The sequence below is a fragment of the Osmia lignaria genome, chromosome 6, assembly GCF_051020975.1.
Source record: "Osmia lignaria lignaria isolate PbOS001 chromosome 6, iyOsmLign1, whole genome shotgun sequence".
NCBI classification, from domain to species: domain Eukaryota; kingdom Metazoa; phylum Arthropoda; class Insecta; order Hymenoptera; family Megachilidae; genus Osmia; species Osmia lignaria.
Genome location: NC_135037.1, coordinates 1853169 through 1864340, shown reverse-complemented (window position 1 = coordinate 1864340; position 11172 = coordinate 1853169). Strand labels below are relative to the sequence as shown.

General features: G+C 31.2%; 4 protein-coding genes across 6 annotated transcripts; 1 reads left to right on the top strand and 3 right to left on the bottom strand.

Moving 5' to 3' along the window:
* Positions 1 to 258: 258 nt before the first annotated feature.
* Positions 259 to 3052, bottom strand: TORIP (Torsin interacting protein). Of its 3 annotated transcripts, XM_034318374.2 has the most exons (4): positions 2923 to 3042; positions 2686 to 2849; positions 1741 to 2592; positions 259 to 1668 (listed from the first exon to the last, which is right to left on the bottom strand). In XM_034318374.2, the coding sequence occupies exons 2-4, from the start codon at positions 2698 to 2700 to the stop codon at positions 1330 to 1332; spliced, it is 1206 nt and encodes a 401-aa protein (XP_034174265.1). In that variant the 5' UTR covers positions 2701 to 2849; positions 2923 to 3042; the 3' UTR covers positions 259 to 1329. The 3 variants fall into 3 exon arrangements, with proteins under 3 accessions (XP_034174265.1, XP_034174266.1, XP_076544764.1); XM_034318375.2 differs by lacking the exon at positions 2686 to 2849 and having other exon boundaries at positions 2923 to 3052; XM_076688649.1 differs by lacking the exon at positions 2923 to 3042 and having other exon boundaries at positions 2686 to 2914.
* A 22-nt stretch (positions 3053 to 3074) lies between these two features.
* DCTN4-p62 (dynactin subunit 4) lies at positions 3075 to 5753 on the top strand. The gene is made up of 9 exons (XM_034318372.2): positions 3075 to 3345; positions 3425 to 3495; positions 3572 to 3768; positions 3846 to 3988; positions 4062 to 4227; positions 4304 to 4487; positions 4553 to 4748; positions 4807 to 4997; positions 5053 to 5753. The coding sequence occupies exons 1-9, from the start codon at positions 3217 to 3219 to the stop codon at positions 5270 to 5272; spliced, it is 1497 nt and encodes a 498-aa protein (XP_034174263.2). The 5' UTR covers positions 3075 to 3216; the 3' UTR covers positions 5273 to 5753.
* On the bottom strand, positions 5614 to 6849 carry Rps14 (ribosomal protein S14). The gene is made up of 4 exons (XM_034318386.2): positions 6748 to 6849; positions 6297 to 6447; positions 6134 to 6221; positions 5614 to 5891 (listed from the first exon to the last, which is right to left on the bottom strand). Exons 2-4 carry the CDS (start codon positions 6443 to 6445, stop codon positions 5673 to 5675), a joined length of 456 nt encoding a protein of 151 aa, XP_034174277.1. The 5' UTR covers positions 6446 to 6447; positions 6748 to 6849; the 3' UTR covers positions 5614 to 5672.
* Positions 6850 to 6980: 131 nt separating this feature from the next.
* mre11 (double strand break repair nuclease mre11) lies at positions 6981 to 9612 on the bottom strand. Its single transcript, XM_034318364.2, has 10 exons — positions 9470 to 9612; positions 9235 to 9406; positions 9015 to 9151; positions 8743 to 8933; positions 8469 to 8673; positions 8044 to 8383; positions 7821 to 7968; positions 7597 to 7760; positions 7395 to 7521; positions 6981 to 7291 (listed from the first exon to the last, which is right to left on the bottom strand). Exons 1-10 carry the CDS (start codon positions 9573 to 9575, stop codon positions 7013 to 7015), a joined length of 1869 nt encoding a protein of 622 aa, XP_034174255.1. The 5' UTR covers positions 9576 to 9612; the 3' UTR covers positions 6981 to 7012.
* Positions 9613 to 11172: the final 1560 nt, after the last annotated feature.

Sequence of the window (11172 nt, the reverse complement as noted above, 5' to 3'; positions counted from 1 at the left end):
TATTTTCAAAATATTTTCTCTTATCATAATTTATTAAATTACAAGATGTTTTTTTACATGTTTCTATGCTTATGTTAACAATTAAATATAAAATATTAATCAGAAATAAGAATAGTTATGTTTAATTGTTTTTATAAACATTTTTTATCAACGAAATTTTTGTGTTCTTTTTAAAAATGTTATTTTTTTGGAATCGTCAAAATCAAAATTTATATATGTATATATCTCGATCTTTATTTTTTTTTGTTTTAATTTCGGTCTTTTCTTCACAGTTGTACAGCACGTTCAATTTTGGACATTCTGTATAAAAGGTCTGTGACTGTATAAAATGTATTTATTATTTAGGTTTGACGGTACCACGCTACATTATGCAAGATATATATATATAAATATAAATATAAATATATATATATTACCTACTTTTAGTTACGGACGTGAATTATTACGACAGAGGAGGACTGTATTATAAAAATCTCGTAAGTTACCACTTTGCTAATAACATACTTTTAGCAAGGTGTCGACTTACAAGGATTTGTTGCCAATTTATAAAATGCTTACCAAATAGGATATAAGCATGTTGGAAAATGATTTTGCCATTTTTATGTTGTTGCACGCTATTCTTAAATAAATAACAAAGATATCTTAAAGTTTTATTACTAATAAATTCATACAGTTCTAAGCTTCCTCAAATATACATTTTTATATAAGTTGTAAAAATTTTGATATAAAGTAATCACGATACTTTTATATAAATCTACTTCATTAATATTTGATTGCAACATTTATAATAGATTTAAAAATATTAAATTCTCTTCGATGTAATTAAAAGGAAATTCTATTTTTCTGTGCATGTGATTTTATGTGTAAAGTGTTACAAAATAAACGCATTGTAAATTGGCAATACAGGACTATGAATAAAACTACGTGGACGGTAGACCGACAAATTACACGTTAAAATAAAAATGAGATATGACACGTACGAAGTGAACTTATTCATTATATTTTATTTTATAGCTATATAAACACGTCATCTATGAACGTAATTAAAATCATGCCAGAGGCATCGATCTTGTTGTTATATTTTTTGAAAATTTGTAGAAACCAGCAAATCATCATTGGAAATCTTTATCTAAAAGAATGTTGATTTTCTGTACTGTCATTTGACATAACAAAATAAAGTTGAATATTAATACATAAGAATGTTTATTTAATGCTGAATACATAAATAACTACTTATTATAACAAGTACAATTATTATAAAAGTTGTGCACATGTATTTAGTAACTTAGTATGATTACACTTATGTCATGATGATAACAACTTGTACTTTTATTCAGAAATCACAGCCTTTAATTTATTTATTTGCTCTTCAGGAAAAGAGCAATCGGTATAATTGAAACTTGTACTTGATTCTGGTAATATTGGTACAATAATTCCATCAGTCAGTCTAGTTATCAATGGATCTAATATATCTTTCTCTATTTTGCCTGATAATCTCCTAATTAACTTTTTTTCAACAAATTCTAATTCCTTTTGGGATAGAGTGTAATCATCAACAACCATTGTTATAATATAAATAACATGCTCAACTAAAGGATTTTCTCTATCACAAAAATTATGAAATGCTTTGATTGCCTCTGTATTTACATTCAATAAATCTTGTATTATCTAGAAAAGAAAAGAAAATTATCCCCTAAAATAGTTGAAGCCTTAAAATATAAAAACACAAAATATACTCACTACTGCTGGTTTTTCTAAAATCTTTGCTTTTAAATTATAAATAACTTGTCCAACATCATTTGGAAAATCTTTTGGTGCCAGTATTAAGTAATTGTTGCAACCTAAGATTGCACCACTTAATTGTCCAAGTAATTGTGCCAAACAATTCAAAGTATTTACTTCTTTTCCAAATAAAGTAATAATTGAAGGTTTCTTAGGATACAAAATTACATCATATATAGCAGCTGATATATCATTCCAAATAGTAGACTTTTGATTATTAAACTTTGTTTTAATAATCTGCATTGATTTGTCTAGCATTTTATCTACTTTAATTAATTGTGTTGCTTTTGTTTCCACTTTAGGCTTCAATGTTTCTTGATCTACATTTTTACAAGGTACTGCTTGGATAATGAAGAAAATACTGAGAACCACAATGCAAGCCACACTACATAAAAATATATTAGGATATTGGGTGCCTGATTTTTGCTTAGACCGATAATGTATTGGTTTTGGAGAATAGTTACTAGTAGTATTTAAAGGATGACTTGTATTTGGACTATGAAAATTTCTTTCATATACTTTTGAAGTATAAGAATAATTGTTTGCACTCCTAAAGGAGTCTAATACATTTTGTGATGAATTGTTTAATGATTCACCACTATATCTATTATTATCATGATTCTGATCATCACTATCATCATCATCTCCAGATTGTGTATTGTCATCAGAATCATCAGAAAGGTTTGAATAATGATATCTGGATTTGTACATATTTTTTTTTAGCAATAAATTTTCCGAATTTATACTAGTATTTCTTATTGACGGACGTGCTTTGGGAATAAGTGATTTAAAGAATTCTTGATCATTTTGCTGAAAAAAAAGTGTCATAATTATATTCAAATACTAAATGACATTTTTCATTCTATCATATCAAGTTTATTTTTAAATAACGAATATACATACGCCGAACTTTTCCATCCTTAATTAAATCAAAATATAAGTATATACATTGTGTTTGATAAAAAATCAAACATTTTAACGATGAATAAGAGCTCAGATTAACTGTCACGGTGTTATTATTTGTTCATAAGATTAAATTTTTATAAATCAATGATATGAGAAAACCACTTGTTAAAGATAATATAAGTTATATTAATTTCATATTAAGAATCACATATCTTTATACTTTGAATTACTTACAACATAGCTTTATACGAGAAGCATACATATGCTTCGTTTCATACCAAATAACGATTAAAATAAATACACAAATTGCGTTATAAATACATAATTTACGTTAAATAATTTTTGATGTGTATGTTGGTAATCCTACAATCAAAACTGTAGGGATTTTTAATTTTAACTTAACGGATCTACCGTGTGTGAAATATACATATATATATACAACACACATATACAAATACCTATGACCAAGAGTAGGTGTCATTTCAGGATCATTTCTGACAATTATTTCTTTTGAATTCATTTTTAATCATGTCATATTTGAATCAACCTGATTATGTACGTTACGTATGTAACTGTGGATCTTTGAAACCGATTTCGAAGATTTATTTTTGCAGACATTGTTCGAAAATACGTTGTGGTTACTGTGTATGTCAAGAGGTATGCTTTCTCTTATATTATTCAGTATTAATGTCTCCTTTTAGTTTTTCGTATATTATATCTCATTTTTTATTAATAGGTTGATTCACATTATTGTCCTAATTGTATGGAAAGTTTGCCTTCATCAGAGGTCAGACTTAAGAAAAACAAGTAAGTTTTAAATGCCACACTGTAACTAAACAAATGGAGACTTAAATTTGCATTAATTTCACAAATATGTTCACAGGTGTTCAAATTGCTTTGAATGTCCTTGCTGTTTTCAAACTTTATCTACAAGAGCTGGACATGTTCCTTTAAGAGTAGCACCTCCAGAAGGAGAAGATGCTAAAGATGTTAAAACAACACCTAAGAAGGTTTATTATTTATTCTGTTCATTATGTAGATGGACTTCCAGAGATGCTGGTATTCCAGATCAATCAGTGGGTGGGTATAATGAAAATGTTTCTCATTAAGCTATTTAATGATAAAGTAATGCACTAAAATACTTATTTTTTGTGTAGCTACTGGAGGTTGGCCTGAACAGGAAAACCCTCATATAAATCGTATAAACGCATTAATTGATTATCATAAAATATTAGGCTACATAGAGAAACAACAACGCGAGAAAAAGAAGTTTCGACCTAAGCGACTTTACATGCAAATGGTAGAATATTGAAATGGTATTGTGCCTGAAAAAAAATTTATTTTTAATTACATATTTTATTTTTTAATTATAGGCGATGTTTACTATGACATCTGCTATGATGCGTAAACGTATCGGCCTCCCTTCGGAACCTCCTATGCACTCGCAATCAACCGACGAACCACCGCCAGCTATTGCTAGCGAAGAAGTAGAGGAATTACCGGCGGAAATTTTTACTGAATCAGTAGATATAACTAAAAGTAATTATATGAATTCACATAGTAAGATTTTCTTGGTATTTGAAACAGTTCAATAAAAAGCAATCTTTGAATACAGTAACTACGCTAGAACAACGATTACAACATCCGGAAGTACAAGCGGAAAAAGTAAACGAACTACGTCCACAACATAGACAATTTTTAGTTAAGATATCGCAGCGGTGTCGAGTTTGCGAACATAGTCTCAGTAAACCAGATCTTTGTCCACAGTCTACAAAGTTCAAGATTCAACTGGCCGCATTGTAAGTGGTAATATACTCCGTATATTTTTATGTAAATATCTTTATTAAGATTTACTTCTTCCCAGCTATTATGTGCCAGAGGTAAGGATTGTTACTTGCGAACCACTTCGTTCAGGCAAGTCAAGTGAGCTGCTGTTAAAATTTTGTAACCCAACTCAGCATCAAACTCAAGTAACCTTATTACCATTGGATACACCAGTAATTCCTACTGTAACTGTAGCAAGTGAGAAAGAGGAGTTTGAGGAGGAAGATGCGCAACAGGTAAATATTAATGTCACGATTACTGAAACAATTATTTTCGATGCTATTATAATTGCAGGAATCTGAATCTCCAAATTTATTACCTTCTATTGTACGGCAAGTTCCGATAGTAGAAGAAGTTAAACCTGTAAAAATTTCTGCGAATGCGGATTTAGTTTTACCTCACAGCCCCCTTATTCTGCCACCCCGAGATGATGCTGCTGAATACGATGATATGGGTGACACTAATAATTTTCAAGATGATCCAAAGTATGTATTTCTTCATTTTTATATTATAACATTAGTAATTTAATTCATTTTTAAGGCTCGTGATTTGGCGAAAGGGAAATAAAGCGGTAATAAAACTGCACGTGACTCCGAATGAGAATATTCAAGAGAGTGGAAACGATTCAGTTATAGTTGGCTTCGTTATGCAGTACGGATACGTGAATACAATTACAACATTAGAACATAAAGCACCTCAGAAGCTGGATCTCCAGGTTAAATTGTTCCTTAGTGTAGGAAACATTGTTGGAACTGCTTAATATATGCTACCGTAATATTAATATTTATAAATACCAATTAATTTAATACAGTTAATTCTTACACTATAAAGATCATAATAAGTTGTACTAATCTTTCTAAGTATTGTTATGTTTTTATAACTTAAAATTATTATTTTTCAATTGCAATAATATAAAGCTATAAAGGAATGTTTCTTTTCCAGTTAAGCTCCAAAATTCGTGGTTTTGACTATTGTCCTATACATTTTTAATCAAAATGCTATTTGTTCGAAGAGGCGCGTTGTGAAACTGGGATCGCCAATTCTTTTAGCTGGGATTGTTTTGTGTATTAAGTGGATTTCAACTACTAAATAAGAAGAATATAAAAATACAATACAATATTTATTGTTGAATGTTGGTAAACCACGGACAAAATCATAAATTACAATCTGCGTCCACGACGACCACCCTTTCTACGCGTAGAATCAGATGGAATAGGTGTGACATCTTCAATACGGCCGATTTTCATACTAGAACGTGCGAGAGCACGTAAAGCTGACTGTGCACCTGGACCAGGTGTTTTTGTTTTGTTTCCTCCTGTAGCTCTTAACTTGATGTGAAGGGCTGTGATTCCAAGAGATTTACATTTTTCTGCTACATCCTATTAAAAAAATATATTACATACATCAAAATAAGTTGATATTTGAAATGTATTTATGCATATATTTCTATAACAAATGTACTCTTCCAGGTAAGGAAATGTACAAAAATATACACACCACTCCCATTATGTGGAAGAGATTTGATCTTTCACATATATGAACGCTTCTATAATAATAGAAGAGGTATAGAAGCTGCCTTTATGTGATTATATCGAATAAACATTTGCATTTAATTTTTTACCTGAGCAGCAAGCATAGCAGCATATGGAGAAGCTTCATCACGATCTGCTTTGACTTTCATTCCACCAGTAACTCTAGCAATAGTTTCTCTGCAAGGAATAATTGTACTTTATATTTTGAAGAAAACATTGATCATTAATATTTACAATTAGCATTGAACATACCTGCCCGATAAATCGGTTACGTGTACAAAAGTGTCATTAAAACTTGCAAAAATATGTGCAACACCAAAAACAACTTCACCTTCGCGGAGTTGAGGTCCAAGGGATACTTGAACTTCTTCCTTTTGTACTTTTCCTCTTTTTGGCGGCATTTCTGTACAAAATATTATTTTAATTGTTTATAGATATTAAATGTTTGCAATGATTCTATTTCTTTTCATTTTGTTATGTTTATATTTAACATCAATTTACATAAACATTGTGCATTTAATTTAAGGTTATATCTTGACAGTGTTCGAAACGTATAACCTCATGATGTAAAATATATCCAGCTGAATCTCAATGATAAAGAAAAAACTAACAAATAATTTATGTAAACTACACATAAATATGTTTATACTCTTTGTATAATATTTTATTTTTAGCAAAGTAACAAATTTTCCGGCTATAATACCTGTAAATTCAACCTCCAAGAAGGCTCCGATACAGCGCGATCAATAGAGGAAGTCTAAAGGAAGAGATAACTTCCGGGGCGTCGTAGTCGAATGTACATTCGATAGTATCGAAAGTCGAAATATAAAGAAGTAAAAGCAAGTGCAGTTTGAAAACAACGTTGACGAAGGAAATAAAATTATGTAAGTATTTAAAGAAAATAGAATAATATATTTCAATATAAATCTTATTATAGGGTATAAAAAAGTCTTAAAACTATTTATATCTTAATCAGAATCATCTATAACAATATTTTCGACATTTCTCTTCTTGTTAATTCTCTGTAAACCTGTTCTCATACAAGCTTTTAATGAAGTTTCAGCCGGTAAACTTTTTTTTGTGCCACGACCACCTCCTCGTGAGCCTCTACCTTTAGTACCTGCTTTACCTCTCGTACCTTTGCCTTTAGCTGCTGTATTTCTTTCACTATCCTCGTCACTGTCAGTTATGTCCAAAGCATTGTTTGAAGCCGTTTCCTTATTTGAATCATTAAAGAATTTATGTATCTATAAAATATGTAATGAAAGTATTTATATATTACATAATTTTGTACAAGATAAATTTCAATTTTGTTTAATTGTGATATAATCTTTTTTAATCTTGACATACCTCCATTTGTTCTTCTTCGTCTTTTTCCATTCTTTTGTCCCGTAAACATTTTATTTCTTTGACAATGCTTTCGCTATCATTGACGTTACAAGTTTCTAAATAACTTATGGTCTTCTTCATCTGATGACTGAATATTAAATTATGAATATTTACATATTTAAAATACAATATATTTTTAGCCATTTAACTGTAAATATTTTACCTTACTATATCTTTAAAAGCGTCTGTATCTCCTCTATCAATGAATCGATTTAATGCTTCATTTAAACCATTCACTGATAATACTGTTAATTTATCTTTATTTTGTTCTAAACTAAAATGGTTCTTTATACCTCCCTGTACAGATTTAATCCAATCTACATCGTCCTAATAAAAAGAATTCATGGCATTAGATTTAGAAAAGAATAATATAATTAAATTATTTACATTATATTCAAATATTTGAGCCATATCTGCAAGATCATCATTGAAATTTGATACATTTGATTTTGATTTTTTATTAATACTGCTTTCTTTACGAAACAAAACCATCTCCATGGGATTAGCAACTTGCTCGCAATATTTCTGTGCCAATCTGAAATACATTTTTATATATTGTCCATTTATTAACTTCTGATTGAAATAATATTTTGATATAATGAGGCTTTACTGCATTCCATCAAATATTTCTCCCTCATTGCTATAGAATATTCTTAAACGAATCAAAGGCTGGATTGGTTGTTTAGGATGTCCTGTTAGCAGCAGGGCAGCTTTTCGTATAATCTCATTTTCTATATAGCGATCGATAAAATTGCATACGGATACAGCCAATGGTCGACTTAAATCTTTTTCTATTTCATGATCTTTAAGAATCACATTATCAAAAACAAATGGTCTGACAGTCTTCAATGGTAATGGTTTTAGTTTGAATTTCTTTTTACTTATACTCAAAATGCCGACATGTTTAGGTTTTGCTTCACCGTCGCATAAAGATGTTGCGATAGAACTTCCTGAAATTTCAGTTTTCAAATATAAAATTGTGTAATATTCTTATAGCACTCGAATTTTGAAAACTTCAATAATATAAAAACATACCAGGTTGGCAAATATAATAATTAGCATCTGGAACTTGTTCTGGAATAATACGACATTCATGTTCATGACCCCACAAAATAAAATCAAGACAATTTGGCAGTTTTGATTCTGGAATGTAGCCATACTCCTTATGTACAACACGATTTTGATGTAAAACAAATATGTTATAACAATCTGGTATGTCTGCTGGACGCAGCAAATCCATCTTTAAAAGGTTACTGTTATTAATAAAAATAGTAGGAGTTAATATACTGTACATGCTCTATAATTTTACCTTGTGATCTCTAATCAAACGTGATAGCCTTTGATCATTTATGTAACTTAAACCATAAAGTGCAACATGAGTTTCACCTTTTTTTATAACTAAGGGAGCAATTGATACCTTAGTAAGATCAGTCCACTTCCCAAAATAATTTACAAAACCAGATGCTGATAACAAATCCATTGATCCAACAGCACCAAAGCCTAGTTTTATTAACAATAAGAAAAATTAATTTAAAGCATTTACATATTTAAACATATTTCCATGTATTGTGTATTTCTTACTTGGATCATCATGATTTCCATGAATGGAGAATATTGGCATACTGATATTTAAATTTGGATCCTCATAATTCACTGTTTTATGAGCACAATGACCAAATACAACTTCAGGATCGCTTAAAAATTGAATCTTGATTTCTCTAATAAAGGGTCATAATTGAATTATACACCAATTACAGAAAATTGAATTAAATTATATATTACATAAAATTACTTCACTAACCTGGGACCTAAACAGTACTTTCTTAATAATTCCATGCATTTTAATATTGCAGTTTGTGATGGTTTAGTATCATGAAATAAATCTCCACCAAGAAGTACAAAATCTACTTCATGTTCTTTACCATATTGTAGTATTTCCTCAAAAGTTATGAAGCTATCGTCTATTTCCTGACCTGTAGTCAAAAAATATTAAGAATATGACTAATTCTTAGTTTAGTAATAATATCACAACCAACCTCTTTTTTTACTATATTCAAAACCAAGGTGAATATCAGTTGCAATTAAAATTTTAATGATATTATCTGGATTGTTAATATCAACGGAATTTTCTTCGGTTGACATTTTGTATATTTAATAAAGAACGTTGTGTTAAATTTGACTGAAATAAATATGGTATGATATAACCTCAATGAAGGATATTCAAATTCTATGCTTTCTATATTTGCATAGACATAGAATTATAATTCTATATTTTACCAATATTTTTATTTGTACTTTTAATTAATGAATATTACATTAAACAATAATTAAGTAAATAAACTTAAATGAAAAAAATTGTAATGCTAAAGCTTTCTGGTATTTTATATTTCAAGTAAAAACCGCGGAAATATGGATACAATATCCGAAGACGCACGAGAACGCCCGAAGCGAAGCCGAACGAATCGGTGGTAGGGGTCGTTGGGGCGGCGTTCCGATCGCCACCTAGCGGTCAGTCGGCAGTCGTAGCAGCGAGGCGCAGGAGGAGGTTTGCTCGCCATATTTGTTGTTGTCGTCGATGGGGTAGGCTAGCTGAAATTAAGGATTAGTGCAGTGTTGTAGTGTGTAATTTTAACGTAAAGTATCGAAGTCGTTCGTGTGCCCGTGGTAGGTTTAACCTTCGTAGAAGGTACCGTGGACACAGTGCAAGATGTCTCTTACATAAAACTGGTGGGGCAGTGGTGGCTCAGCTGTCCTACTCTGTTGTCGAGTGCGCCGTTGTGTGTGTATGTGTGCATATATAACATATATATATATACATATATTATATACATGTTTGTGTATTACTCCCCATTCTGTTCTGGTTCCGTACTGTTCGTTCGGTGGTGCTAGTAATAGTAGTAGTAGTGGTAGTAGTAGAAGAAGGAAGGAGGGGTGTGAAGTGCACCAGTGACGGAACGGTAAACTTTTTAGAGAGGGTGAGGTAAGCAGGAAAAGGGTTAGAGTCTATATGTACAAAGAGGTGTGAAAGGTGGAACAGTAAAACATGCAGGGCAGTAGATGTAAGAGAATAGATGTAAGGAAAGAGTGCTTCCCTTTGCGGGGTCGGGGTCGTCGCACGTTCTTGACGTGGGTCTGTCGACCCGCCAAGGTCCTTATGCCTCCGATTCTCGTGTCACTGATACTCTTGTGTCCATCTTTCAAATTTTCATTAGAATCTCATTGTTCGAAATGCAACCTAACCTAGTTGTTTTAACCCGATCACATGCTGTTCGAGTTTTGACGTTCACCATTATACTCGCAACTGACAAATCGACCGTTGGTGTTTTCGTAAGTGTCGTGCATCTAGTGATTTTTTTTTTACTCGTCCAACTGGTGCGGGATGGTTCAAAATATTTAAGGCGGTACTTTTTCGTACAAGAAAAATCAATACGCTTCTTCTAATATAGAAACGACGTGAATCAGCTGTTCCTGTTTTACTTCAACTTCCGAGAAACTTGATGTTTTTCGAACGCGTATCGGAACCCGTGCGTTCGTCGATCATTAAAATTCCCTCGTTCTAGGACTTGTTGATTTTGATCAACGATTCGTGGCGATCAATTGGTCGATCACATCCGATATCAGGAGTTGAATGTTATTCTGGTTATTATTAGCATTGTTTTTTGTGCGGCTGGAAATAAGTTCTCAACGGGGAAGGATTATTTCATTGGTCGCATTGTTATGTTTCCCTACAATGCCGCCA

Bases quoted from the DNA above. Each gene is read 5' to 3' on its own strand.
- TORIP (XM_034318374.2), bottom strand. The intron at 1,669-1,740 runs GTGAGTATATTT...TTTCTTTTCTAG, and splicing joins TTTTAGAAAAACCAGCAGTA to ATAATACAAGATTTATTGAA.
- DCTN4-p62 (XM_034318372.2), top strand. From the start codon at position 3,217: ATGTCATATTTGAATCAACCTGATTATGTACGTTACGTATGTAACTGT. The intron at 3,496-3,571 runs GTAAGTTTTAAA...ATATGTTCACAG, and splicing joins GTCAGACTTAAGAAAAACAA to GTGTTCAAATTGCTTTGAAT. The intron at 4,749-4,806 runs GTAAATATTAAT...TTATAATTGCAG, and splicing joins AGGAGGAAGATGCGCAACAG to GAATCTGAATCTCCAAATTT.
- Rps14 (XM_034318386.2), bottom strand. From the start codon at position 6,445: ATGCCGCCAAAAAGAGGAAAAGTACAAAAGGAAGAAGTTCAAGTATCC. The intron at 6,222-6,296 runs GTATGTTCAATG...TATTCCTTGCAG, and splicing joins GTAACCGATTTATCGGGCAG to AGAAACTATTGCTAGAGTTA. The intron at 5,892-6,133 runs GTAAAAAATTAA...TTTTTTTAATAG, and splicing joins CTGCTATGCTTGCTGCTCAG to GATGTAGCAGAAAAATGTAA.
- mre11 (XM_034318364.2), bottom strand. From the start codon at position 9,575: ATGTCAACCGAAGAAAATTCCGTTGATATTAACAATCCAGATAATATC. The intron at 8,674-8,742 runs GTAAAATTATAG...AACCTTTTAAAG, and splicing joins GTTTGATTAGAGATCACAAG to ATGGATTTGCTGCGTCCAGC. The intron at 7,969-8,043 runs GTAAAGCCTCAT...AATGTATTTCAG, and splicing joins GAAATATTTGATGGAATGCA to ATTGGCACAGAAATATTGCG.